Source organism: Bos taurus, chromosome 15, assembly GCF_002263795.3.
Source record: "Bos taurus isolate L1 Dominette 01449 registration number 42190680 breed Hereford chromosome 15, ARS-UCD2.0, whole genome shotgun sequence".
NCBI classification, from domain to species: Eukaryota; Metazoa; Chordata; class Mammalia; order Artiodactyla; family Bovidae; genus Bos; species Bos taurus.
The window spans coordinates 30,838,690-30,865,465 of NC_037342.1; the positions used below are offsets into that span (position 1 = coordinate 30,838,690).

At 46.2% G+C, this 26,776-nt stretch overlaps 1 protein-coding gene across 2 annotated transcripts in view; it reads left to right on the forward strand.

The window, feature by feature from the left end:
* The window catches only part of POU2F3 (POU class 2 homeobox 3), a 90,854-nt gene that overhangs the window by 21,787 nt on the left and 42,291 nt on the right, over window positions 1-26,776 (forward strand). For both annotated transcript variants that reach the window (XM_005215950.4, NM_001205830.1), the window contains exon 3: window positions 10,997-11,031. In XM_005215950.4, the coding sequence (XP_005216007.1) occupies window positions 10,997-11,031 (35 nt within the window). The remainder of the gene's footprint in view (window positions 1-10,996; window positions 11,032-26,776) is intronic.

Consider the following 26,776-nt stretch of genomic DNA (forward strand, 5'->3'; position numbering starts at 1 on the left):
GAGGATTCTATTTCCTAAAAAATTAGAAGACCTTGGGGAGGAGCCTTTCATGTATCAAAGAATGACAACAAATTATAAAGGGAAGCCAGAGGAGGCTGGGCCTCCGTTTTAGCAAAGGTGGAGGAGTGGGCGCCCTCTGTCCATGGTCACCCGGACCCATGCCCCTGACATCTGTGAGAAGGGCCTGGAGAGCAAGGCTTTGTACAATGGCACAGGTGGAGAAAGTCACTGGGACACTCACAGGCCATGTCGCAAGGAAGCCCTTGGTGACACCAGTTGGGTTTACTCTGCCATTCTAGAGAAGAAGCTTTAAATCATGAAAATCTACAGGGAGTCAGAGCTGGAGGGACCCTGGAAGATCTTCCTGTCCTGGGGTAGCAAGTGGGTTTCTTCAGGAGAGCCACTTCTGATCATCGCTGGTGGTCGCTATGCACTGAGTTTAGGAGAAGGAAGTGAATACAGCAGGTCATCAGTGATGTCTGCCCAGGGCATGTCTCCCTCGCTGCACCTTTGCACCTGCTATCCACAGCTGAGACCATTCAGCCGGTGGAGAACTGCAGCTCTGATCTCCCATCCCGTAAGCCAGCATTCTTCCCCCAGCCCATCAAGGTCCTCCCGTGTCCTGTTCTTCAGGTGCCTTCAGGGGCCAGCCTCAGTTTCCTTTGAAACGGAGAAATGCCAAGGTGTTTCTTTGTTCCCACGAAGAAAGTGGCATGAATACAGACAGAATTTTTGGTTTTAGTATGTAATGGAAATTGAAAGCTATGGAGATCAAGCAACTTGCCCAAAGTCCAGCAGAAAATAGCCTTTGAAGTAACCCTCGGGCTCAGTTTACCGTGTGTTCTCTGTACAGAACTCTGGCCATTAGGCCACAGTGCCCAGTTCCTTGGAGGAATCTCAAATAACAAAAAAGGTAGGCTTGGTGTCTGTGGGGTCCTGGGAAAAACTGTTTTGACTGGTTAGAATGACTTCACTGGGAAGTCTCTTGGTTTGTTCTGGTGGCTACTGCCCAGGAGGGTCTCCAAAGGTGCTGGTTATTTTAATCATTGCTATCCCAGGAAGTGCCAATACATTGCCACGTAGTCATAAAGTGACAGGGGAAGTCTTACTGGGTTTACCTGGGAGTGGAGCTGGTGAGAAGAGAAGCAGCCCAGAAATGGGAGCGTTTCAGCCTCCTTGCAGAACGCTCCCTGTGTGTTTATCAGGCAAGAGTGAAAAATCCTGCTGGAACAGTTCTCCACTCCTGTGCTTCCACCTCCCTTACCCAGAGAATTGCTCCCCAGGCAAGCTCATACCCCAGTGCTGCCAAAGCATGCAAATCAGTGGGCCTGCAGCACTGTGGCTCAGAGGTGGGAACGTGGAGGGCTGGCCAGCTCCTCCTGTCTCCGTCTCGACAGGGGTCTTCGCAGGTGTCTGGGACTGCTGATCTGGTGTTCACCAGATGCCAGGGAGGAGAGACAGAGATGGAAGTTGTCTTGCCCGCTGTGTTCCTCCTATAGACAGATCCTTGACCTTTCTCACTGGGACTCTGTTGAGTATTACTCCATCCTGGTCTAAGGAGATTCTATCCAGAACCCTGGTGTTCCCCACCGATTCAAGATGCCTTTTACCCTCTTTTCATCACTGACTATACGTGTGGTACTCAGTTGTGTCCAACTCTTTGTGACCCCATGGATTGTAGCCCACCAGGCTCCTCTGTCCATGGAATTCTCCAGCCAAGAATACTGGAGTGGATAGCCATTCCCTTCTCCAGGGGATCTTCCCGGCCCAGGGATTGAATCTGGTTCTCCCGCACAGCAGACAGGTTCTTTACCATCTGAGCCCCTCAATTCAAAAACCACTTCTATAACATCTCTGAAATAAGCAGCCTCTGCTTGAGCTCTGTTGACATGAAACCATGGGTTTCACTGCTGGACAATTCCACATTTGACGCAAAATTCTTCCTTATCCTGAGGTGAGCCTGCTTCCTGGCAGCCTCCACCACTGACCCTTGTGGAGCTGGGTTTTAGGAGCTGCAGGTTAAGCCTGCTTCATATCCAAACCAATATTTGGGGAAGAAAGAAAAGTACTCTGACATTTACCTAAGAACATACTATGTACCAGGCATTGGGCCAGGTAGAGCTTTCAAATGTTCCCTCATTGAATTACTTTAAAAAGTTTTATTTTGAAAAACTTCAAATATATAGAAAAGAGAAGAAACAGGTTAACGAACAACCATATACCTACCACCTGGATTTAATAACTTAGCATCTTGCCATATCTGTTTCATCCATTTGGGGAGGGAAATATTTTCTTTTTAACTTTTTATTTCAAACACACCTGAAGGTAGACACTAAAATGATGAGCCCCCTTATACTTATTGCCTACTGTCAACAACCATCAAGTTTCTGCCATTCATGTCACTGAAGTATTTTCTTACAAACTATAGACATTATAAACATTTCGATCCTAAATATGGCAGTATGTGTCTCTAAGCCATAAAAGACATTTTCCTTCTTGACCACAGTACTGTTATCACACTTAACAAAATGAATCTCTCACATAATTCTTGTGGCCATCCTAGGAAGAAGGGTTGATCTAAGGGCAAGGGTTGATCTTTATTTGTTTGGGCTCCAAAATCACTGCAGATGGTGACTGCAGCCATGAAATTAAAAGACGTTTACTCCTTGGAAGGAAAGTTATGACCAACCTAGATAGCATATTCAAAAGCAGAGACATTACTTTGCCAACAAAGGTCCGTCTAGTCAAGGCTATAGTTTTCCCTGTGGTCATGTATGGATGTGAGAGTTGGACTGTGAAGAAGGCTGAGTGCCAAAGAATTGATGCTTTTGAACTGTGGTGTTGGAGAAGACTCTTGAGAGTCCGTTGGACTGCAAGGAGATCCAACCAGTCCATTCTAAAGGAGATCAGCCCTGGGAATTCTTTGGAAGGGATGATGCTAAAGCTGAAACTCCAGTACTTTGGCCACCTCATGCAAAAAGTTGACTCATTGGAAAAGTCTCTGATACTGGGAGGGATTGGGGGAAGGAGGAAAAGGGGATGGCAGAGGATGAGATGGCTGGATGGCATTACCGACTCGATGGACATGAGTTTGAGTGAACTCCAGGAGTTGGTGATGGAGAGGGAGGCCTGGCGTGCTGTGATTCATGGGATTGCAATATTCGGACATGACTGAGCGACTGAATTGAACTGAACAGAAGGGCAAGTGTCCTCTTCTCTAGGCTAGATATCCTTTCCTCATTAGATGTGACTTGGAGGCCCCAGTCTTGGTCCTCATGCTCTACAGCCAGTTCATCAGGGTCGCTTTTAGAAAATGGTATCCTGAACTGGGCCTGATGCTCTCAGCAGAGATCTGCAAATCTGCATGTCTGCTAACATGCAGGTTACCACGCACGTGTAGCACACTCCAGCCAATGTGGGCTTCATGCGTGCATGCATGTGTGCTCAGTCATGCCTGACTCTTTGTGGCCCCGTGTGCTGTGGCCCACCAGGCTTCTCTGTCCGTGGAATTTTCCAGGCGAGAATACTGGAGTGGGTTGCCTTTTCCTCCTCCAGGGGATCTTCCCCACCCAGGGATTGAACCCACATCTCCAGCATTGGCTTTAGTCAACTGAAATGCTCCTTTTTTCCAGTTTCTTTTCCACAGGAAGAACACCAGCCTCCTCTCTCTTCCCCTCCCCACAAGGAACTCCAGTTTGTTTATTTCCAAACATGTCTGCCAATAAACAGAAATGGGAATCTTTTTTTTTTTTTTTCCGTTGGGATGGGAGAGATATATTGAAGTGAAGTGAAGTGAAGTGAAAGTCGCTCAGTCGTGTCCGACTCCTTTTGGGTTGGCCAAAAAAGTTCATTTGGGTTTTTCCCTGTAATGAACTTTTTGGCCAATCCAGTATTATATTTCTTTAGGAGGCTGAGTCTCCTTGAAAATGTGAAATATGGAGTATAGATATTTTGATGGTCAGTTATCTTTAATTATGCACCCATGAATTTTTAATCACTGTAGTTACTCGCTGTGATTATTTCTATAGTTTTAGTTTGAGATTGGTTATTGGTTTTGTTGAAAAAACTCTTTGAGGTTTCACATCGTAACCCAGAGTCTTCTGTTTAAGCTTTATTGAAGTGTTACTGGTAAATAAAATTGTAAGATGTCTACAGTGTATATCATGTGATTTGGTATGTGTATATATAGTGAAAGGATTCCCACAGTCTAGTTAATTAACACATCCATCACCTCTATATTTACCTTTTTATCAATGAGACAGAACATTTAAATTCTACCCTCTTAGCAAATTGTAATTGTTCAGTACAGTGTTATTAACTATAGCTACCATGTTATAGACTTCCCTGGTGGCTCAGCAGTAAAAAACCTGCCTGCAAATGCAAGAGACACGGGTTCGACCCGTGGGTCAGGAAGATCCCCTGGAGGAGGAAATGGCAACCCTCTCCAGTTTTCTTCCATGGGAAATTTCATGGGCAGAGGAGCCTGGTGGGCTACAGTCCATGAGGTCACAAAGAGTCAAGACACGACTGAGTGACTAAATAACAACACCACCACCATGGTATACATTAGATCTTCAGACTTGACTCCTCCAATAGCTGAAAGTTTTTATCCTTTTAGCAACTTTTCCCAATTCCCCCCACCCCTCCAGTGTCTGGTAACCCGCTTTCCACTCTCTGACTTTTTTTTTGAGTTTGAGTTTGACTTTTTTCCTTTTGATTCCACATATAAGTGATCTGTGCAGTATTTACTTGACTTTCTCAGTCTGACTGATTTCACTTAGCATAATGCTCTCAAGGTCAATCCATGTAGCTGCAAATGGCAGAATTTCCTTCTTTCTTGGGGTTGAATAATATTCCACCATACCACACACACATATATATATATATATACACACACATATATATATGGCATTTTCTTTACCCATTCATCCACTGATGGGCTATAACTGAAACTGTTTCCTTAACTTGGCTATAGTGAATAATCCTGCGGTGAACAGGGGAATGAAGCTATCTCTTTGATATCCTTTTTTCATTTCCTGTGGATATATACCCAGAGTTAGATTACTGGATCATATGTAGATAGGTTTAAAGGCGGAAAAACATATAATATTAAATTTAAACATAACACTTACCACCTTAATCATTTCTTAATTCAGCCTCCTTTATCTTTTATGTATACAGTTGACTTTTTTAAACCTAAATATAAGGCTTAGATTTATTCCCGTTACATATTATCTTGTTGGTTTTTGCCTTCTATTCAGTTCAGTTCAGTTCAGTTCAGTCGCTCAGTCATGTCCGACTCTTTGCGACCCCATGAATTGCAGCACGCCAGGCCTCCCTGTCCATCACCAACTCCCGGAGTTCACTCAAACTCACGTCCAACGAGTCAGTGATGCCATCCAGCCATCTCATCCTCTGTCATCCCCTTCTCCTCCTGCTCCCAATCCCTCCCAGCATCAGAGTCTTTTCCAATGAGTCAACTCTTCGCATCAGGTGACCAAGGTATTGGAGTTTCAGCTTTAGCATCAGTCCTTCCAATGAATACCCAGGACTGATTTCCTTCAGAATGGGCTGGTTGGATCTCCTTGCAGTCCAATGGACTCTCAAGAGTCTTCTCCAACACCACAGTTCAAAAGCATCAAGTCTTTGGTGTTCAGCTTTCTTCACAGTCCAACTCTCACATCCATACATGACCACTGTAAAAATCATAGCCTTGACTAGATGGACCTTTGTTGGCAAAGAAATGTCTCTGCTTTTTAACATGCTATCTAGGTTGGTCATAACTTTTCTTCCAAGGAGTAAGCGTCTTTTAATTTCATGGCTGCAATCACCATCTGCAGTGATTTTGGAGCCCCCCAGAATAAAGTCTGTCACTGTTTCCACTGTTTCCCCATCTATTTCCCATGAAGTGATGGGACCAGATGCCATGATCTTAGTTTTCTGAATGTTGAGCTGTAAGCCAACTTTTTCACTCTCCTCTTTCACTTTCATCAAGAGGCTGTTTAGTTCCTCTTCACTTTCTGCCATAAGGGTGGTGTCATCTGCATATCTGAGGTTATTGATATGTCTCCTGGCAATCTTGATTCCAGCCTGTGCTTCTTCCAGCCCAGCGTTTCTCATGATGTACTCTGCATATTATTTAAATAAGCAGGGTGACAATATACAGCCTTGACGTACTCCTTTTCCTATTTGGAACTGGTCTGTTGTTTCATGTCCAGTTCTATTCAGATCAGATCAGATCAGTCACTCAGTCATGTCCAACTCTTTGCGACCCCAAGAATCGCAGCACGCCAGGCCTCCCTGTCCATCACCAACTCCCGGAGTTCACTGAGACTCACGTCCATCGAGTCAGTGATGCCCTCCAGCCATCTCATCCTCTGTCGTCCCCTTCTCCTCCTGCCCCCAATCCCTCCCAGCATCACAGTCTTTTCCAATGAGTCAACTCTTCGCATGAGGTGGCCAAAGTTTCAGCTTTAGCATCATTCCTTCCAAAGAAATCCCAGGGCTGATCTCCTTCAGAATGGACTGGTTGGATCTCCTTGGAGTCCAAGGGACTCTCAAGAGTCTTCTCCAACACCACAGTTCTATTAGAATCAACCAAAATATTTTCTAATCCTGATTACATCATCCAGCTTTCTGAATTAATTTTGCTTCCTGCTTTAAATCACCTCCAAATTTGATCAGCATCTATCCTGCTTACTTGCCTAAACTATTGATTATAGCCTAATACTTGATTCCCTCTGTGTTGGACTCTGGGCACAGTGAGTTTATTGGGAAAACTGAATGAGTGTAGGAGTTGAGAGATCTAAGCTTTAGTCCGAAATCCGAGTCTCTGAGGCTGTGTGACCACCACAAGGTGCTTCCCTCTGAGGCTGGACTTCAGTATCCTTCCAACTCTAAAATAATGCAGTGGTCCTTCTGGGCATCTGTCCTGCTTTGTTTTTTCCTACAAGTGACTGCCATCTTCCAAGAGCTTGTATAATAGAATGTGTTCAGATTTCTGCAGGTGGAGGGACCCATGATTTCTTAGATCTGAATAGAAGATCCATTTCAGTTGCAGTTTCTGAGTTATTTGGATCAGTTAAACATGCATTCATTCAGCTCCTACTATGCGTTAAATGCTGTTAAAGGCTCTCAGAGTACAAAAATGAGTAAGAAGAAATTACCCTGGCCTCTAGGAGCTCACAATTTCATGAGGAAAACAGACACACAAAGCATTGACTCTAAATATGTGGCAGGACTTTCCTGGAGATCCAGTGGTTTAGAATCTGCCCCAGAGCAACTAAGCCTGTGGGCCACAACTCCTGAGCCCACGTGCCACAGCCAGAGCCTGTGCTCCACAGCAAGAGAAGCCGCCGTAGTAAAAAGTCCACGTACCACCACTAGCATAGCCTCAGCTCGCCACAGCTAGAGAGAGCCTGTGCACAGCAACATCCCAGCGCAGCCAAAACTAAATGTATTTTTTTAAATATCTGGTTGTGCCGGGTATCAATTCAAAACCCAAGTCCTTCTAACCACCTCCACGGCTGCCCTTGTGTCCTGTGCAGTGCCCTCTCTCACCTGACCCACTGCATGGCCTCCCTTCCCCCTTGCTTATCCCTACAGCTGATTACCACAGGTTTATTTATTTTTGGCCATGCCACATGACATACAGGATCTTCCCCAACCAGGGATGGAACCCATGCCCACTGCAGTTGGAGCATAGAGTCTTAATTACTGGACCACCAGGGAAGTCCCTGATCACCGCAGGTTTAAGCACTGAAGTCAGTTCATGTAACTCCTCTGCTCAAAACCCTCTGATCACTTCCCAGCGTCCTTGGCATGAAAGCCAAAGTCTTCGGCATGACCTGCCTTCCAGAGCCACATCATCTTGCCCTGGGCCACACCCATCCCCTGCTCTCCAGCCCTACTGGTCTCATCACTGTTCCTCAACAGGCAAGCCTGTTCTTGCCTCACACAGGCCTCAATCCCTCTGTCTAGAATGATCTTCCCAGACCACCCTGATCATGAACAGCCTCTGACACTCTTCTCCTGACCATTACTACTGCTTTCCATAGTAACTCTTTCTAAATGAAATTGTGTATTTGTTTTCTTATTCCTTTTATGTCTCTTCAACTAGAAAAGAAGCTCTGTGTGGCCAGGGACTTCATCTGGTTTTCCAGCATGATATTTCAAGTGCCTAGAACAGTGCTTGGTATATAGAGTGTATTTTGTGGAATGAATGAATTTGTTCACATTTTAAAATTACCCCCTTACAAGGCTACATTTACAGTGTCATGAAAGAATATATTTTTTTTAATACGAAAGCAATTTTATCTTTAAGTCTAGCCTCTGCACACACTATTTTCAGTCCTTGGGCCCTTCCCATCTTAGCTCCCCTCTCAGATTAGCTTATTTAATCTCAAAATTGGACTGCTACTCAAAGATGACTTCCTGTCTCACCTATTTCCTCTTTCTCGGAATCCCAGAGCCCTTAACCTCTACTGTCATCTTGCCAGCCCAGCTGCTCTCGGGGATGCTTCACAACCTATCAGGCAGGCAAGGGCCAAGCTTATCTATCATTTAGAGCAGAGCAGAGGGAAGGGGGCTTCAGTTAAAGCTCCAGAGGATTCTTTTGGACCCCATTCATTCATCTATCAGGTGCTTCTTGAGCCTCTGACCAATGTTAGGAACTACAGTGGTCTTTGAGGACAAAAGTGGTGTCATCCTTCTGGTTTCAAGGAATTCATAGACCAGAGGGAGAGAGAGACATGCAGACAAGAAAAGGAGTTCCATGACATGTGCCATAGGGCTGGTAGAGAGGGGAGGGGGACCAACTTTGTAAAAGGGAACAGTGCATGGAGGCCTGGAAACGGGAGGGGTGTGACATGTTTGGACGTGTGGATCTTTCCATGTGACTGGAGCACAGGGTATCTGGGAGGGAGGAAGGCGAGATCATGAGAGTGGAAGACAGAGCAGGGAAGGTAGGCAGAAACCAGATCATACGGGGAATTATTTATCACACTAAGAAATTTGGACTTCATTCCAAAGCTATTGAGGAACCAATGGAAAGCAGAATTTTTTTTTAATTAAAAATAACTGTGTTGGTACAAAGTGATAACCATCGTCTGAGCCTTCAGTGAGTCATAGTATAATCAGATCAGATCAGATCAGTCGCTCAGTCATGTCCGACTCTTTGCGACCCCATGAATCGCAGCACGCCAGGCCTCCCTCTCCATCACCAACTCCCGGAGTTCACTCAGACTCACGTCCATCGAGTCAGTGATGCCATCCAGCCATCTCATCCTCTGTCGTCCCCTTCTCTTCCTGCCCCCAATCCCTCCCAGCATCAGAGACTTTTCCAATGAGTCAACTCTTCGCATGAGGTGGCCAAAGTACTGGAGTTTCAGCTTTAGCATCATTCCTTCCAAAGAAATCCCAGGGCCGATCTCCTTCAGAATGGACTGGTTGGATCTCCTGCAACATCAAAGATTGTTGATCACAGATCACCATGACAAATATAATAATAATGAAAAAGTTTCAAATATGTGGAGGATTACCAGAATGTGATAAACCTGAATATACATTATTACATAATGTCATTGTGTTCAGGTTTCCTTTTTTCCTCGGGCTGACCAAGCCAAAGCCAGATGTGAACCCTCTGCATTTGTGGCAAATCTGTTGTTGAGGACAGAGTTCACAATTGTACTCAATTCACTTTATGTAGAGAGAAAGCAGAAGAATTTTCTAATTGAAAGGTCTGAATTCATTCACATGTTCATTTATTCATTCATTCAACTAATATAATATTAAAAATTTTTTTAATTTTATTTATTTATTATTGGCTATATGTAGAATCTTTATTGTGGCTCAGGCTTAGTTATCCCATGCATGTGGGATCCCTGACCAGGGATTGAACCCACATCGCCTGCTTGGTAAGGCAGATTCTTAACCACTGGATGACCAGGGAAGTCCCAACCAATATAATTTGAACTCCTGTTATGTACTAAGCCCAGTGCTAGGCTCTGGGTGTATGGCATTTAATATCATTTTCTTGCCATTATAGAGCCAGTTATCCATGGGGCTCAAAGGAAGATTGTTTGGCAGCTCCTGCCCTGAGGAGGTATATGAGTAGGAAACTTAATTTTAGCAAAGAATGGAAGCATTTTTCTAATAATAGGTATATGTTTAAGCAGATTTTGGTATGTCCATAAATGGAATATTATGTAGCCATTAAAAATTATCTTTGCAAGCATAGGAGAAAGATTTATGATGTGTCTTAATGGTGTAGGAGAAAGATTTATGATGCTCACTAGAAAAAGCAGAGTAAAAATCTGTACAGAGTGGTATATATCAATTAGGAAAAGCAAGCATAAAAAGGTCATGAAATATACAAAAGTAGTCATTGTAGCTCTTCGCAAATTGATTTTTTCTGCTACTTTTTCTATATCAAAAATTTTTTTCTATTAAGCATACCTTTAATTTTTCAACCGAACATTTACTATAAAGGGAAAAAGATGAATAAAACAAAGAATGAAAGTTGGGGGACAGGTGGTAGAAACAGGGGTGACAGTCATTTATCTGACATGATTTAGATCCCATCAACCCTGGAGGGCTGGGATAGTGGAGGGACTTCTTGCCTTCGGGCAGTTCCTTTAGGATCCATGGCTGGTCATCCCTTGCTTTTCCAGAAAGCCTGTGTCAGAACTTCTGTCTGAGGACATCTGGCAGAAGCATTCTGGTATGGCAAGTTCTAATCCCAGTTAGATTCTAGATGACCTTGGACAAGTCAGTCTCCCCTTTCCTTGTCTGGTTACTCCCTTCTTGAAGAAAAATTTTTCAAAGACTGTCCCAGGAAACAGAATAAACAGGAAGAGTCTGGCCACAGGGCAGGCAAGTGTACTTTTTCAAAATAAAGAGAAGCTCATCCTGACATCCTATTTCCCTTTAACTTTCAGTCTCTTCCAATCTTGCTAGCTATTAATATTTTCTTTTTTTTTTTTTTTATCTTTTTCAGGAAATGATCGAAATGGCTTAGATTTCAACAGGCAGGTAAGGACATTCAGAAGAAAAATTTATTCTATAAATTTTAGGGGTCATTCATACTATGTCAAGTGTGGGGACACAAAGAAGATTAAGGGAAGTGTTCAAGGGTGTTTATTTGTAGATTCATCACTCTCAGGATTGGTAGGGGTATTTCAAGAGCTTTTGCAACCCCCATCTGCTGAATTGGCAGGCAAATTCTTTACCACTAAGCCACCTGGGAAGAAGACAAAAGGGTGGGCTTCAGTTAAAGACACATCTAGGTAAACTACGAGGAAGGACTTGCAGCCAATGAACTTTATCAAACACTGGAAGAGCTACCAAAGGAAGGAGGCTGTAGAATAAGCTTCTCTCTCAAGGTCTTTAAAAATAAGACAAGGACTTCCCTGGTGCCTAAGATCCAGTGCCTAGGACTCTGAGTACCCAATGCAGGAGTCCCAGGTTCCATCCCTGGTCAAAGAACTAGATCCCACATGCTGCAACTACAGATCTTCAACTAGGATCCTATGTGCCCCAGCTAAGCCCCAGCTCAGCCAGATAAATAAGTATTTATTAAAAAAAAAAAAAAAAAGATGAGACAGATTCTCAACTAAGGGATAGTTTGGCCAGGTGTGTTTCCAGGGCAGGAGGATGGAGGATATGCCTGAGGATTCTGTGACCCTGAAGGAGCCCTCCGTGGTTGGGGTGTGGCCCGTTGCCTGTTCTTTCTGAGCTTCGTGGCCCTTGGATGAGGGCGTCTCACAGTCCCTTGGATGAGATGCGCAGGGAGTAGCCCATCCACACCAAGACGGCGGCACTAGCCCAGCCTGGAGGTGGCCCGCTCCACAGGCCTGGTGGGTTTGGCTGCCTGTGTGATCTGTTTGAAGCTGGGGAAAACCTTGCACTTAGGTCAAGGGTGGGGGCAGCCCCTCTGGTCCCAGCAGCCTACCGAGAGGCCCCTGATCCTTTGAACTTCTGTAGGGATAAGGTTTCCTCACCAGTTGGGAGAAAGTTTCCAGGTTTCTGTCAGGGGAGGACCTCACTAGAGTTTGCTTCTCTTGGATAAGCCTCATCAGGGCAGAAAGGAGGGCAATCCCACCCTCCCCTGGGAAGGGTTTCTGCATTTCTCATTAATGACAAGAACAAACACAAGAGATTTTTTCCTTTTTTTTTTTTCTTTCGGTGCACAGGCTTCTCTATTTGTGTTACGCAGGCTCCAGAGCGTGTGGGCTCAGTAGTTGTAGCATGAGGGTTAGCTGCTCCATGGTGTGTGGGATCTTAGTTCCCTGACCACAGTTCGAACCCGCATCCCCTGCATTGCAACATGGATTCCTAATCACTGGACCACCAGAAAAGTCCCACAAGAGACCTTTTCTTTAGAGGGGTGGGAATTTTGGAGTAAGAGAGGCTCTGCTGGTCACGCTCCTTTACACACTTAGACTGGCATTCACCTCTGTGCACAAACACACACATCCACACCCTCCCTAAGAATCCACCTGGCTCCTTCTCATTCTGCCTTTCAGATGCCATCAGATACCAGCACCCACACCCTCACATTCACACCAGCTCACCTGTGGACCTGCAGGTGGGCACTAGAATTTCTCAGGTCCCTAAATTGATAGTGATACCCTCGAGCTTCATGACGAGGGAAGTAAACCAACATTTGCAGACCCTCAGGCAGTAGGCAAGGAGCTTCTGGCACTTCATCTCATTTGATCCTCACTATTCTCACCTTACTTGGTAAGGAAATCGCTTCCCAGGCAGCCCCACCTGATTTGGGGAAGGGTTTGAGAGGTTAAGTAATTTGCCAAAGGTCATGCACATTGGTTAACTGGCAGAGCCAGGACTTGAACCCACATCTCCTTGACTCCTAAGCTCATTTTTCCCATGATGCCTTGCAGCACCCTCCTCCCCAGTCCCTCAATTCCCCTCTCCCTGAAAATGCACACCGTCCTTAGGGAGAGGCCTGGGAGCCAGCAGCTGAGTGTGACCTCACCGTGACTAACCTGGAGGAAGTGGGAGGTGGAGGGAGCTGGGAGGGGAAGAAACAGTGTTGTGTAGGAGTCGTCTTTGTGTCTGATACCGAGAAGGGTTGGCGGACACGGGAAAGCAAAGGCTAAGCCGCCGCCTTTGGTGAAGCTCCGGTTGGAAGACCCCAAGCCAGTTGGTGCCATGGGGAATTGCAGCCAGGCTCTGGGTACACTGCCCGCCATCTTGAGGTTGCATGAACAAGGGATGTTTACTCATCAGGAAGTTTCGTGCTGAGCCTGTTAACTTCCTGATCCCAGGAAAGCAGCCTGAGCCTGTTTGGGAGATAATAGTGAGCTGACCCAGAAGCAGGGCCACCCCTAAGTCCCTCGGAAAGATTAATTCAGAGCTGGAAGGCAACAGGACAAGGCCAGATCCCTGGACGGGGAGTCCGAGGTCCTGAGGGCCAGTGCTCTTGCACCGTACACAATCCTCTCCTTTCTGGGCCTCAATGTCCTCATGAATAAAAGAAAGATGTTTGCATAACATGGTCGCCAAAGCCCCTGCAGTCTGTATGTTATGGTCCCATCAATTTTCTCATGCCATATTCTGTTTGGTTATGCTTCCACATTCCTTTCATGTTTTTCTTTGAAGAGAAACAGGGAAAAGAGTGTCCATTTCTTTACCCTGAGCTGTAGAGAGTGAAGAGAAAATGTCACATGAAATCTTTCCAGCCTTTATGATCTCGTGTCATCCAGAGAAAAGCATTTTTCTGAAATTTAAGGCGCAGAGACAGAAGGACCCAGCAGGCTAGATCTGGGGCTAACCATTCATTCTTTGAACACTTAATCATTCCTAAGGGTTAGATAGAGGGTGTCATTTGTAAGATGATAAATTGCCAACGAACTCTGTAGGCAATTCTGTTAAGACAGAAGAGCGCTGAGCTCTGAGATACTGCACAAGGACGTCACCATAGAGATGGTGTCCGAAGCGGGTGACAAGGGAAGAGTATGGGATTTGACTGGCAGAGAGGAGCAACAAGAATATTCTTGTTGCTGTGAAAGTATAGCCTCACCACGTAAAAGGGAACTATGCGAAGGTCAGCATGGGGTGTGATGGTGGGAGATGAGGCTGGACAGACTGTGTAGAGCTTTGAATGCCCAGCAAAGAAGTCTGGATCTATCCCATGGACAGGAGGGAAGCCACTAGGCTTTTTCAAACAAAACTAGTTTCACTTAATGGAAGAGCATCAGAAGTGGGTATGGGTGAGGAGGGAGGAAGGATGAACGGACTGATGTGAGAGCGGCCAGCGGGATGCTGCTGAAGCAGGAGGAAGTGGGCAGTGCCAAGGAGTGGGATTAAGCATACAGACAAAGAGCCAGATGGCCTGCATTAGAGTCCTGGGCTTTGTACTGCTTGGCATTGTGACCTTGTACAAATTCTTCAACTTCTATATTTCTCTGGGGAGAATACTGGTACCTGTCTCACAGGACTGTTGTGAGTGTGTGTACATTAGTGTACCTCTTTGACAATGTCTAGAATATATATATACTGTATGCTGCTGCTGCTAAGTCGCCTCAGTCGTGTCCGACTCTGTGCGACCCCATAGACGGAAGCCCAAGAGGCTCCCCCGTCCCTTGGATTCTCCAGGCAAGAACACTGGAGTGGGTTGCCATTTCCTTCTCCAATGCATGAAAGTGAAAAGTGAAAGGGAAGTCGCTCAGTCGTGTCTGACTCTTAGCGACCCCATGGACTACAGCCTACCAGGCTCCTCCACCCATGGGATTTTCCAGGCAAGAGTACTGGAGTGGGTTGTCATTGCCTTCTCCAGGGGATCTTCCCAACCCAGGGCAAAATAGAGTCCAATTTGGGAGAGATTTCTGGTATACAATCAGGAGGATTTGGGCAACAAATTGGAGATGGACAGCAAAGGAAGGGGAAAGGTCTGGCACAATTCTTGTGTTTCTGGCTTCGATGCTAAACATTAGTGGGGCTGCGATCAGAGATCAAGAGGATTGGAGGTCCAGTCAGTTTGTTCAGATGATAGGAGGAGGAAGAAAGGCAGATAATGGTCTATAGGTGCTCAATACATGATGAGAAACTCAGATCTAGAGCAAGCAGACAGGTCAGGATGCATACTGAGGAGTCACCATTGAATGGTGTTAATCCTAGCAATGGGAAGGAGTGAGGTCACCTTGGGAGGTGGTGCAGACTGGGATGAGAATCCAGAGAAGACCTGGAGAGAAGGAACATGTCAGGGACAGGCTGATGAACAGGTACCCATAGATGAGACTAAGAAGGAGTGGTGAAAGGGATGGATGGAGAACCACACCCACAAAGGAAAGATTTTCACAAAGGTGGGGACAACAGATAGCATCAGAGTGCACAGAGATGTTGTACAGCCCCAACTGGGAAGTGGCCATGGTCTGGAAGTGAGGTGAATGGTGCTGGTCTCGTCATGGCATCGTGATGAGAACAGATGCCAGGTTGCTATGGGGTGCGGGGGAGGGGAGGAGGGGTTAGGACATGATGGAGATGAGGACTACAGAATTCCCTTCCAAGGAGTGGGATGATGAAGAGATGGAGATGTTGGCCGAAGATGGAGACAGTGTGAAGAGAAGTTTTTGGGGGATGAGGGAGGCTTTGAGGGGCTGTGGGCCTGGGGAGAGATGGGAGATGCAGTAGAGGAGACAGAAGAAGGAGAACATGGATGGAAGATTTAGCCTAGAAGAGGGGGGTGGGGGGAAGGGCTAAGCACCCTGCCAGTGAGTTCAGGAGCCCAAGGGACAGCCTTCCAGTCCCGGAGTTTCTCCACTTCCACTTCCTGCTCTTTGGACCCGCAGCTAACTTCAGAAGAACTTTAGGAAGTATTATTGACTCACAGGGCTTGGAGAGCCCACAGTGACACAGGCACCCCTGGGCAGCCTGGTGCTGCTCTGTGCTGATGGCTTCTGGGTCCCTCATCAATCCAGGGCCATGGTTGTCCATCAGAACTATCAGCATGGCGTCTCCACCTGTGCTGTGGAATGCTGTCTGGCCAGAAGACTTCACAAAAGCTCTCTGAAGCCAGAAGAGAGTCTGAAGCAGGTTGGCAGGTATCTTTGTCTCTGAGCATCCTGCCCCCAAAGCTGACAGCCAGCTACCTGGGGTTCTGTCTCAGCCCCAGGCCTGGCAGTATTCTCAACTCACCTGCTCCTACAACAGGAGGCACTTCCTTTCTGGCTCAGCTGGTAAAGAATTCACCTGCAATGTGGGAGACCTGGGTTCGATCCCTGGGTTAGGAAGATCCCCTGGAGAAGGGAAAGGCTACCCACTCCAGTATTCTGGCTTAGAGAATTCCATGGACTGTATACTCCATGGAGTTGCAGAGTTGGACATGACTGAGCGTCTTTCACTTTCACTAAGCCACTTGAGTAGTAATTGGGCTTCCCTGGTTGCTCAGACGGTAAAGCGTCTGTCTGCAATGTGGGAGACCTGGGTTCGATTGTTGGGTCGGGAAGATCCCCTGGAGAAGGAAATGGCAATGCACTCCAGTACTCTTGCCTGGAAAACCCCATGGACAGAGGAGCGTGCTGGGTTATCGTCCATGGGTTTGCAAAGAGTCAGACACGACCGAGCGACTTCACTTTCACTTTCCATGATGGAGGCAGGACCAGGCTCTCAAGCTGGGGCTTGAAGGTCTGCAGTGAAGACATAGTGAGTCTTCTCTGGGGCACCCAAGGAGGGCTGGCCCCACTGTAGCTGAGCACCAGAGGGTGAGGGAGGGAATTAATTGACCACGTTTGACCATTTAGTCCCACAAACCTGTGCCTAGCTGGGTAGTGAGGAAGAGTCAGAGAAGGGTAGAACGAGGTCCCTGCCCACAAAAGCTCCCAGTTGGTGGGAAGAAAGCACAGTGGAAGATGCAGGGGGAGAGAAGGGAGAGAGGGGGGGTGCCCTGCATTATAGTAATGCCAGTGGGCTGATTCAGGGAGTCTCAGAAAGAGCTAGAGCATAGGGATAGCACTAGGGATAGAGCTAGGGATAGGGGGCCCAATAAGCTGGAGGGAGACTCTGAGACCTCCTTGTGAAAGACCTCGGAGGATGAGAGTTAGGATTGTGAAAGTCTTGATCCTCTGAGGCTTGTTTCCATCTGCGGCAGAATCCAGCTTCTGGTCCTGTACTTCCAGGTGGATGCAGGATTGTTGATGGTGGATGGGCAGACTAAGGGAAGAGATTGAGGAGCCAGCCAACTACATTTTGCTCAACCCTAAGCAGTAAGGTTGGGTTTTAGTATGTTGACCTATGACATCCCTCTTTTTCCCCCGCCCAGGTACCAAAGCAATTGAAAAACACAGATGCAGGAGTCAGACAGATAGAGCTGCAAGGAAGACATGATTGTTTGTTTTTAACTCAGTGTGCTTTTATTGCCAAAAGAAAGTGAAAGTTTTACCCTAGGAAACATTGCTATAAAAATCATTTAACAACAAAATTATAAAGACAGAGTAATGACAAAGATAGTGGTAAATTCTATCAGAGAGCTTAGATGGACAAAATATATATAGTGAACATCAATACATCTCTCTTATTTCTTTGTCAAACAAGAGAAGAAGGACAACAATACAGTATTACTTTTAGGTAATATCCTTTATAAAGGTACAATTTATTTAAAAAGATTGCACTTAAACAATAGGCCAGAACTTATTTTCAATTAACTGGTTGGGGGACATGGTTCTGATGTGTTGCCATAATGGACTTTCAAAGACCTTGCTCCAGAACTAAATATATCCACCCAGCACACATAGAGTTGGTGGAGAAGAGACTTTAAAGTACCCTCCTAGCCAACAGGCAGGTCCCAGAAGGGACCAAGTCACACATATCCATTTCATTCTAAACCTGTGCTTCTCAGCCTTATCAGATACAATATCCCTTATAACAGGGTGCTATAAAACCCCCTTAATATGCTAGAATGAAACTTATAGAAAACATACCTAAAAATCAGTAGGATACTCTAATTTGGATAATGATTCAAAGGAGAATGAAAAAAAAGTAAATAATATATATTTCAGCAAGTAAATCCTCGTGAAGACTCCCCCGGAAGGTTTGATGAGATAATATGATGTTTATATGAATGGGACAGACACAAGTACAGACTGATATTGGTATGCTATGCTGGCAGCTCAAAAGCCATGATTTTCCAAAATGTTAAGCAAACTCTTGATAAACTTCCAAACAAAGTAAAATATAATCTTTCTTCAATTTATGCAGAAAATGGCATCCCAGAAAAAGGCAATGCATATTAAAAGTGTGCAAAAAGTACAGTGTGCCTGCCTAAAAACTGGAATTGGGGACTTCCCTAGCAGTCCAGGGGTTAAGACCCACACTTCCAATCTTCCAATGCAGGGGACGTGGGTTCAATCACTGGTTGGGTTCGATCCCTGATTGGGAAACTAAGATGCCACCTGCTGCATGGAGCAGTCAAACGGAAAAATAAAAACTCTGAAATTGGGTTCTAGGCTCGTGTGATTATAGGCAGGCTATTTACTGACGCAAGTGACTGATGGATATTTGAAAGCCAAATACAAGTTGTACAGAACACAAACAAGTGTTTCTTGGCTATTACCGTCTTCTGCATCACAGGATGTCTAGAGTGTCTGTCCTCTGCTTGGTAAATGCAAATAGAACCTCCTAGTTATTAAGACAGAAAAACCACCACACAGATATCAGAGGATGACCTTTAGCTTTGCTCTCACCGCTGCCCCTCAACCCCCGCCCCACCCCACGGTGAGGACAGCTGCTGACTTAGGCTCACCCGGGACACAGCCCTTCTTCAGGAGGTGGAGGGCACGGTGTTTCTGTGGCTATGATCCTTCCACACAGAAAGGCAAGACAGTGAAATATGGAGGCTCCCCAGCACTGGGAAAACGTACCCCAAGTGACACACACAAACCTGCCCTCAGAGAACTCGCTTGCTATTCCACAGGGAGACAGGTCTGAAAAGTACCTTAAAATGTCAGAACAACGGGTATGTAAAGCAGTGCAGCCTGAACAGGGACTAAGCTGGGCCTGTGGAGTCACAAGGTAGACGGAGGACAGAATTCTGAGGCAGGAGATGGTTGGTGAGACAGAAGGACTCCTTTCTCCAAAGTGATTCCCCCGTCATAGTCAAGATAATGTAACAGTAGAAATATTTATTAGTAGTAAATATTTATTATTATTAAATGATAATAAATCCTGCCTGTGCACAGGTGCTGAGTGCAATGTGCTTCGTTTTTATTGTTCCTTTTATTACTTAGAACACTCCTGTGAGGTCTTTGGGATCATTCCAATTCCACAGATTAGAAAACTGAGGCGCTGAAAGGTTAAGGAATTTTCCCAACATCACTTCGTCCAGAAGTACGGAATTTAAGGCTAGACCAGCCAAACTCCAGACTGCATGCTTCTTCTGCTCCACGGCCCTTCTTGTCTGGGAGGAGGTGGTCCCATGTAGTTGAGCCAATTGTCTGTATTGGTCAACCTCCCCGTGTTTCACTGTCCTCACCTGAAGATGAGAACAGTCATCAGGCCTCCTTTCCAGGCATGTTGTAAGGGTTAATTACAGTTAAGACACAGAATAGGCTCTGACATACAGTCATTGACCAATAAACATTAGCTGCTATTATTTCTGATGAATGAGAACCCATAATTTTCTCTTCCCCTTCTCTCCCTGGGTGGCTGCTCTGCCAAACTTGCACCAGTTTAGATGGGCTGCCAGTGCTACTAGAAGGAAATTTTTTTCTGAGATGCACGATCTTTCCATCTAAGCTTCCCCCTATCCAACCCTAGCTTGGATGGGAAGCAGCTGATGAGTGTCTTCGCTTTTGGAGAGGTGGGAATTTGTCCTTTGCCAATCATGATCTGCTGTTTGGCCTGAGGCTCAGATGTCAATGGTCTCCTGTTCGTGGCCTGGGCAGCAGCCTCAGTATTTAGATGGATTGAGCCTTATTTAGAACAGGACTGTGAGGAGCAGGTAGGAACAGGAGCAGCCAGGGTTCTCAGGAGGCTGGTCCTGGGACACCCTGGTTGACCTTAGAGCCGCCACCACCACCACGAAGCCCCTCTAGGGCACTGGGTGTGGGGCCAGCTCGTTCCGGCTGCAGCAATGGCACAAGCCCACGGGTGCCTCTAGATGGGGAGTGGGAGACTGAACATTCCTCTCCACTCATGTGTGGGGTGGAGAGCAGAGAGGACACAAGAGGAGAAGGAAAGCATCAGACCTTCTCCCCGATTCTGCGGGGATCCAAAAGAGGGCTTTCTTTGGAGATTTGAATGAGTTGCCTTTGATAGGTCTACATTCTGGTAAGGAAGGGCCAGTTTGTCCCCCTCTCGTGTAGGAGTCTTTTTGGAGCAGGAGTCTTGAAAAAGAAGCTGGATTTGGCTCAAATGGCATAAGAAATTAATACCATCCTGAGCTGAAAGGCAGTAGGCCATGCCTTCCATAAGCAGTATCTCATTGGAACCTCACAGCAACCCAGAGGGATAGCTTTTAGAATTCCCAATTTACAGATGAGAAAACGGAGTCCAGAAAGGTCAAGAGACTTTCCTGGATTCAAACCGTGAATGATGGAATGTGCCAGGCACTTTACCTAAAGTTCTATCTTATTTGATATTACTTAATCCTTACGACAGCCAGGTGAGGTAAGCGTGATTATTCCCATTATACAGCTGGGGTAACTATAACTCAGAGCGGTTAAGTAATTTATCCAGGGTGGAGCTCAGGTGTGCAGCAGGCCTGTCTGACCCTACCTTGTGGCAGGCTGTTTTTGAGACAGAGAGATCCTGCGAAGCAACGAGCCCTAACGTTGCACAGAGCCCCCCGCCTGTAGTCTGCAGGGTGCTTTTCCACAGGTCCCCAGCCCTCGTGCTCAGACCGCAGACCTCTCGCGGCCAGGGCTTGCCAGCCTGCATGACAGAGATGCTATCTGCAGGCTCGGGGAAGGCTGCCAGGGAAGGGGTGGAGTGAAGCAGGGTTCCCACCCAGAGGGTTCCCCTGCCCCGAGAGGAGGAGTGCCTCCCCGGCCTGTGCGTGAGAAGGGTGCAGGGAGGAGATGACTGTTTGCCTGTGTGTGTGCCCACAGGGCAGGGGGTGGGACCTGGCTTCTCTGTGCCCCCAGTCGGAGGGCTGTCGAGGCAACTCTAGTACCCAGAAGATTCTCCTAGAATCACTGCTGCGGCAGAAAATAAACTTTTCCACCTCAAACTTCCCTCTCCTAGTCTAGCCCGAGAGTGGCTTCGGAGGCCGGGCTCAGGGCTCAGGCGCTGTGGCCTTGTTCAATTCCCTACCCCATTAAGCCAACAGTTTGACTCTCACAACAGCTATTAAACAAGCATCATTATTCTCAATGAACAAGGGAAACTTCGGCTTAAAATGGTAAAGTGACTTCACTTAAGTGGCAGAGCCAGGGCTTATTCCACTTACCTTTATTCAGTGTTTACTTGATCATATGCGCTGTGTCCATTACTGGCCTCCTGTCTCCAATTCCAGCTTATTCTACTAACTGGCTGCCCCCTTCACCCCCATCACTCCTCTGGCCTCTGCTGCTTGTGTCCAGATCCCATGTCAAGACTCCCTTCCCTCCTCCCTGCGAGGCCGCTAAAATCCCCTCGGCTTCCAACGCCCAAGGATTCACATCCTGTTTTGTTTCTCTGTCTTGGCAGCCCCTCCCCTGCACTGGCATCTGTAACATTTTCTCCCCAGACACTGCTGGCATGGACTGCTGCAGGGCGTCTGGTTCTAGGCTTACAAGTGGCAGTGCAGTGGTCAGAGATCCAGCCCTGCGATCACACAGACCGGGATGTGAATCTTGGCTCTGCCACCAGGAGCTGGGGTCACTCACCCTTCCCAAGCCTCAGTTTCTCCCTCTGTAAAATGCGGGGAAATAATAGCATCAACCTCACAGCATTGTTAGGATGAGGATTGAAAGAGATCTTGAGCGTAAGCTGTCTGGGATATAGTAAGTGCTCAATAAACTGGCTGTTGTTGCTGTTGCCACAGTTGATTCTCGCTGCCCTGTTTCACATCAGCCTGCTCCAACTCTGCTCTTGGGAGGCACTGAAGGCCCAACGTTCACCATTTTCCAGATGATAGTTCCATTCAGATTCCCCCAACTGCAGGCCTTTTTCTGGGTGCCCTAACCTGTGCCCTTGTGCCTGACTCAGCCCGTTCCTAGAGGAATAATAAGAAAAATATGCCAGACTCAGTTGGTGCCAGGTAAACACAGGCATGCCTCTCCATACCTGAGAGGGTGGTTCCTAAAATGTTGTACGTAAGTTAAAGTTTTATCAACTAAATTTAATTTTTTTGCACCAAGAGCCTGCTATTTAAAGCAATATTATGCTCAATCTTTTTAGAGACTATAAAGAATGCCCTTTTACGATGAATTAAAGCAAACATCATCCATAGGATTTGCTTAAAGTAAGTTCTGTATTAATTTGGCTTTTTCCCGATGACATCTTCTCAAAGAAAGTGTGTGATCCTAACCAGGTAATGTTTAAACTTGACCCCATCACAGTGGACGGGACTCATCTGAGAGCTTGGAAGTGGGTTTTGCGGGCCAGTTGGGGAGCTGGTAAACTGAAGCCCAGAAAGATTAGAACACCCAGTCCCTGGGGGTAAACGCTGATGCCTGCTGGGGCCAGTGGTGGAAGGCTTCTGTGCCCCCTGTCTGGGGCTGGGACTCTCAGAGGTGTGGCTGCTAGGGTACAAGCCCCCAGGCCAGACAGAAAAAGTTAACACCACTCTGGCTAGAGGGAAGCCATGCAGCTGCCCAAAGGCATGGAGTCCCTTTCTCTCTGAAGTGAACCAGAACCAACTTCCTTTTTGAGAATTTGGTGCTTCCCCTTATGCTGGCCGGGCAGTGCAGAGGAGTACAGCTTCCTGGCTTCGGGGCACTCCCCAGCCTGGCCAGGCCCCTGGCCTCTGAGAGACAGACACTCTTCCCGCATAAAGCAGGTGGGGAGTAGCAGGATCTGAGGTTTGGGACTTGGCTGAGAATCTAGCCACTCAGCCAGGGTCCATCTAACCTCACAGGAGACCTCTAGGCCCTCTTCTTCCCAGGTCCTAAGGGCTTCTAAGTACCACCCAGAAATGATCCTCTTTAAAATAAGGAAGTGTCCTCAAGATAGGGAGGAACAGAGGAAGAGGCAGCATCTAGACTCTGTTGCTTTTTAATTTTTTAAATTTATTTTATTTTTGGCTACACCGAGTCTTTGTTTCTGCACACGGGCTTTCTCTGGTTGCAGCGAGCGGGAGCTACTCTTCCCTGTGGCGCTCGGGCTTCTCATGGTGGAGGCTTCTCTTGTTGCAGAGCGTGGGCTCTAGGGTGCATGGGTTTCAGCATTTGTGGTGTGTGAGCTCAGTAGTCATGGCTCCCAGGCTCTAGAGCACAGACAAGACTCAATAGTTAGAGCGCACTGGCTTCACTCTGCGGCTTGTGGGATCTTCCCAGCAGGGGTCAGACCAGTGTCCCCCTGCATTGGCAGGCCGATTCGTAACCACTGGACCACCAGGGAGGTCCTCAACTGTTCTGAATGAGCCCTACCCGCACACCGCCAACCCCCTCACCGCCTCACTCCTCACTTTCCATCACCCTGCCATTTATCTTTCCAAACTCAGCTCAGATGTCTTCTTCTTCAGGTAGCCTTCCAGAAGATGGGAAATATTTGAGGAAAGAGTCTGTATTGTATTGATTCCAGTAAAGCAGTGCCTAGCACAGAGCAGACGTTCAGTACGTGTTTCTTAAATAAATGGACTGATGGATAGCTGTGATGAACCTATCCACCCGTCCCTCCATCCTGGTGCCAAGGATCCCACCTCTCTGCTTTTCAGGGCCTTCTGCTCCTCATGCTGCTCTGCTCCCTGTCATCATTCTCTCAGCCAGCGATTCTCAGAAACACACCCGTCCTCCCAGGGCGGTGAGCTTGCTGGGTGTCTGCACATAGCGTGTACAGTGGGCTCCTTCCAGTCCACTCTGGTAAATATTTCCCAACTCCACTGCTTTACTGGCTGGGTCCCAGGAGCTATTGGCTGAGGCATCTCAGCTGTTTGCTCAGTGGGTGCTGGGTGCCAGGGCCTACCCTCTAGGCATCCGGGGTCTGCATATAGGACTCTGGCCAACCTGGCTTTCTAAACTCTTTGAGGTTGAGAGTTCAGTCCCAAGCTACATATCCCAAGCCAGAGGAGGCCCCTTACAAACGCCCCTTAACGGAGGACAGGGCTGAACTTCTTCTCCTAGGACTGCCCTCTCCTGGCCATTTCAATAGGAAGTGTGGTTGAGGGTAACCAGTGACCCCTGACAGCACTGTGACTATATTTTTCATTAGCTGTAGAGACAAATTTGGGTTGCATTTCTAACTCCGGAGTGAGTCAGAGACAAATAGACCCTTAGGGCAAAAGGGTCCCTTAGGTCATTTGTCCCCTGTATCCAGAAGGGTTCCACAGATCTCTGCTGTCTGGCACCAAGGCTTTATTCTTCTTTTCTCCTATCCCGTCTGTGGATACACTTATTTATTCATAATACAACATTTTACGACTAAGTTTTCACCATCTGCATTAGAATTTTAAAAAAATATTTACTTATTTATTTGGCTATACCGGGTCTTAGTTGCAGCATGTGGGATTTAGTTCCCTGATCAGGGATTGAAACCAGGCCCTCCACATTAGGAGTGCAGAGTCTTAGCCACTGGACCACCAGGGAATTTCCTGCAGTGACATTTTAAAAGAATAAAACATAGCAAATTTTTATACAGTTAAATATGTCCAATTTAAACAGTCTGAGAGTTTGCATTTTGGGGTATTAAAATATCAGTTGCATGTAATGAAGTGATGACTTGAGTAGGTGATACTGGTTACTTTAATGTTCTTAGTTGACAAAAGAACACTCTCTGAACTCTGCCAAAAAAAATTAATTAATTAAAATTTACTTGTCAGGAGTCTCAAAACCAGCATAAGCCTCAAAACCAGCTTAAGCTACCTCCTGGAGCAACGTTCTTCTGCCGACATCTCTGACAGAAGGCCCCTGGCCCCACACCTCTGGCCAGAGCTCTCCCAGGAATTCGGGACTCACTTCCCAGAATGCAGTTCACTGCAGGGTTCAGCAGATTGCGATGTTAGGACATTCTTTCCCCTGAGGCTCCATCCACTCTCTGTGGCGGTCACCCGTGGTCATCACTCCACGTGCTCCAGGCCCTAAATCTGTCCACTTTAGTTGACAGCCCTTCAGTATTTGAGAAGAGCTCTCACCCCTCATCCTGCCACCTACACCAGGGCTCCCTCGTGGCTCAGATGGTAAAGAATCTGCCTGCAATGTGGGAGACCTGGGTTTGATCCCTGGGTCAGGAAGATCGCCTGGAGAAGGGAATGGCAACCCACTCCAGCATTCTTGCCTGGAGAATTCCATGGACAGAGGAACCTGGCGGGCTACAGTCCAAGGAGTCGCAAAGAGTGAGACATGACTGAGCAACAACACAATACAACAACTCACCTCTCAATCTTCCCCTTTCCATGTAAACATCCAGAATTCCTTCAGCAAAGTCATATAGAGGTTTCTAATTACCTTACTTAAAGCAGTCACACACAAAGTGCATGAATGCTTTCTTGTAGAAACATTGTTCCTTGTTGAGCTTTGGCCCTCTTTGCAGAGAGAATTTCTCTTATCAATATGGTGTGTATGTGTCTAAGAACCTTCTCTCCACTCATACGTGGATATGGGAACAAATGGAAATTATAAATATTTGTGGAGTTTTAAAAATGCATGTATATGTACATATGTAGGTAGGTATAAATTATAAAGTGTGTATTCCTTTGTGAATTTGTTTTGAAATTTAAAAATAAGATTTGTAGATTGCCCCTGGGTGTTACACATAGGGTCGATTATGATTATTGTTAATGACTGCATGCCATTCTGTTGTTTCAGTGTAATTTTACTGTTCTATTACCCTACCAAAGGACATTAGGTTGCTTCAGCTATTTTTGTTCAATGCTGTGACAAACCCTTTGAATTTGTTTCTGCCTTCATGCCTTTCACCCTCTTTAGGTATAGTATCCACAAGTGTACAACATTTAATACTCAGACGACATCTGGCTAGGCCAGAGCACCTTGGATGATTTATTCATTATCCATTTACTCATTCAACAAAATTTAATTGAGCAAGTGCTGTATCTTTGTTGTATCTTGATTCCGGCCGTTACAAGCCCAGATAAGGCAGTGGCAGGCCTGTCCAGGTGGAACTTGCATGGTTAAGTAGGGGATCCTCATTCCACACTCTGCTGCATTAGAATAGTACAGCCTATCCTACAGATTTTTTATTTTTATTTTTTTCTTTAAATTTTGCTGGACTGTGGTTGATTTACAATGTTGTGTTAGTTTCAGGTGTACATCAAAGTGATTTGGTTATACATATACATATACTCATTCTTTTTCAGATTCTTTTCTCATATAGGTTGTCATGGCATATTGAGTAGAGTTCCCTGAGCTATACAGTAGTCTACAGATTATTTAAAAGATAATTATATCACACTTTCAATTTACATGGTCTTAAGTGTCAGTTAACACCTCTCAAGTCTTCTTGAAAAAATTACAAACTGCTGCCTCAACTTGTGCAGTTAATTTTCATATTCTAAGTAAAGGATTTTTATATTTCCTCTTATGCTTTATCTTATTACTTTGTTCCCTTCCTTGCATCTTTTCAAGTTTATTTTTTTAACCATGATGTTTTTGTGCACAGTAGTAGTAGCCAATCCTGTTCCTCATACAGAGATGTATTAAGTATGCAGGGTACATATCTCTTC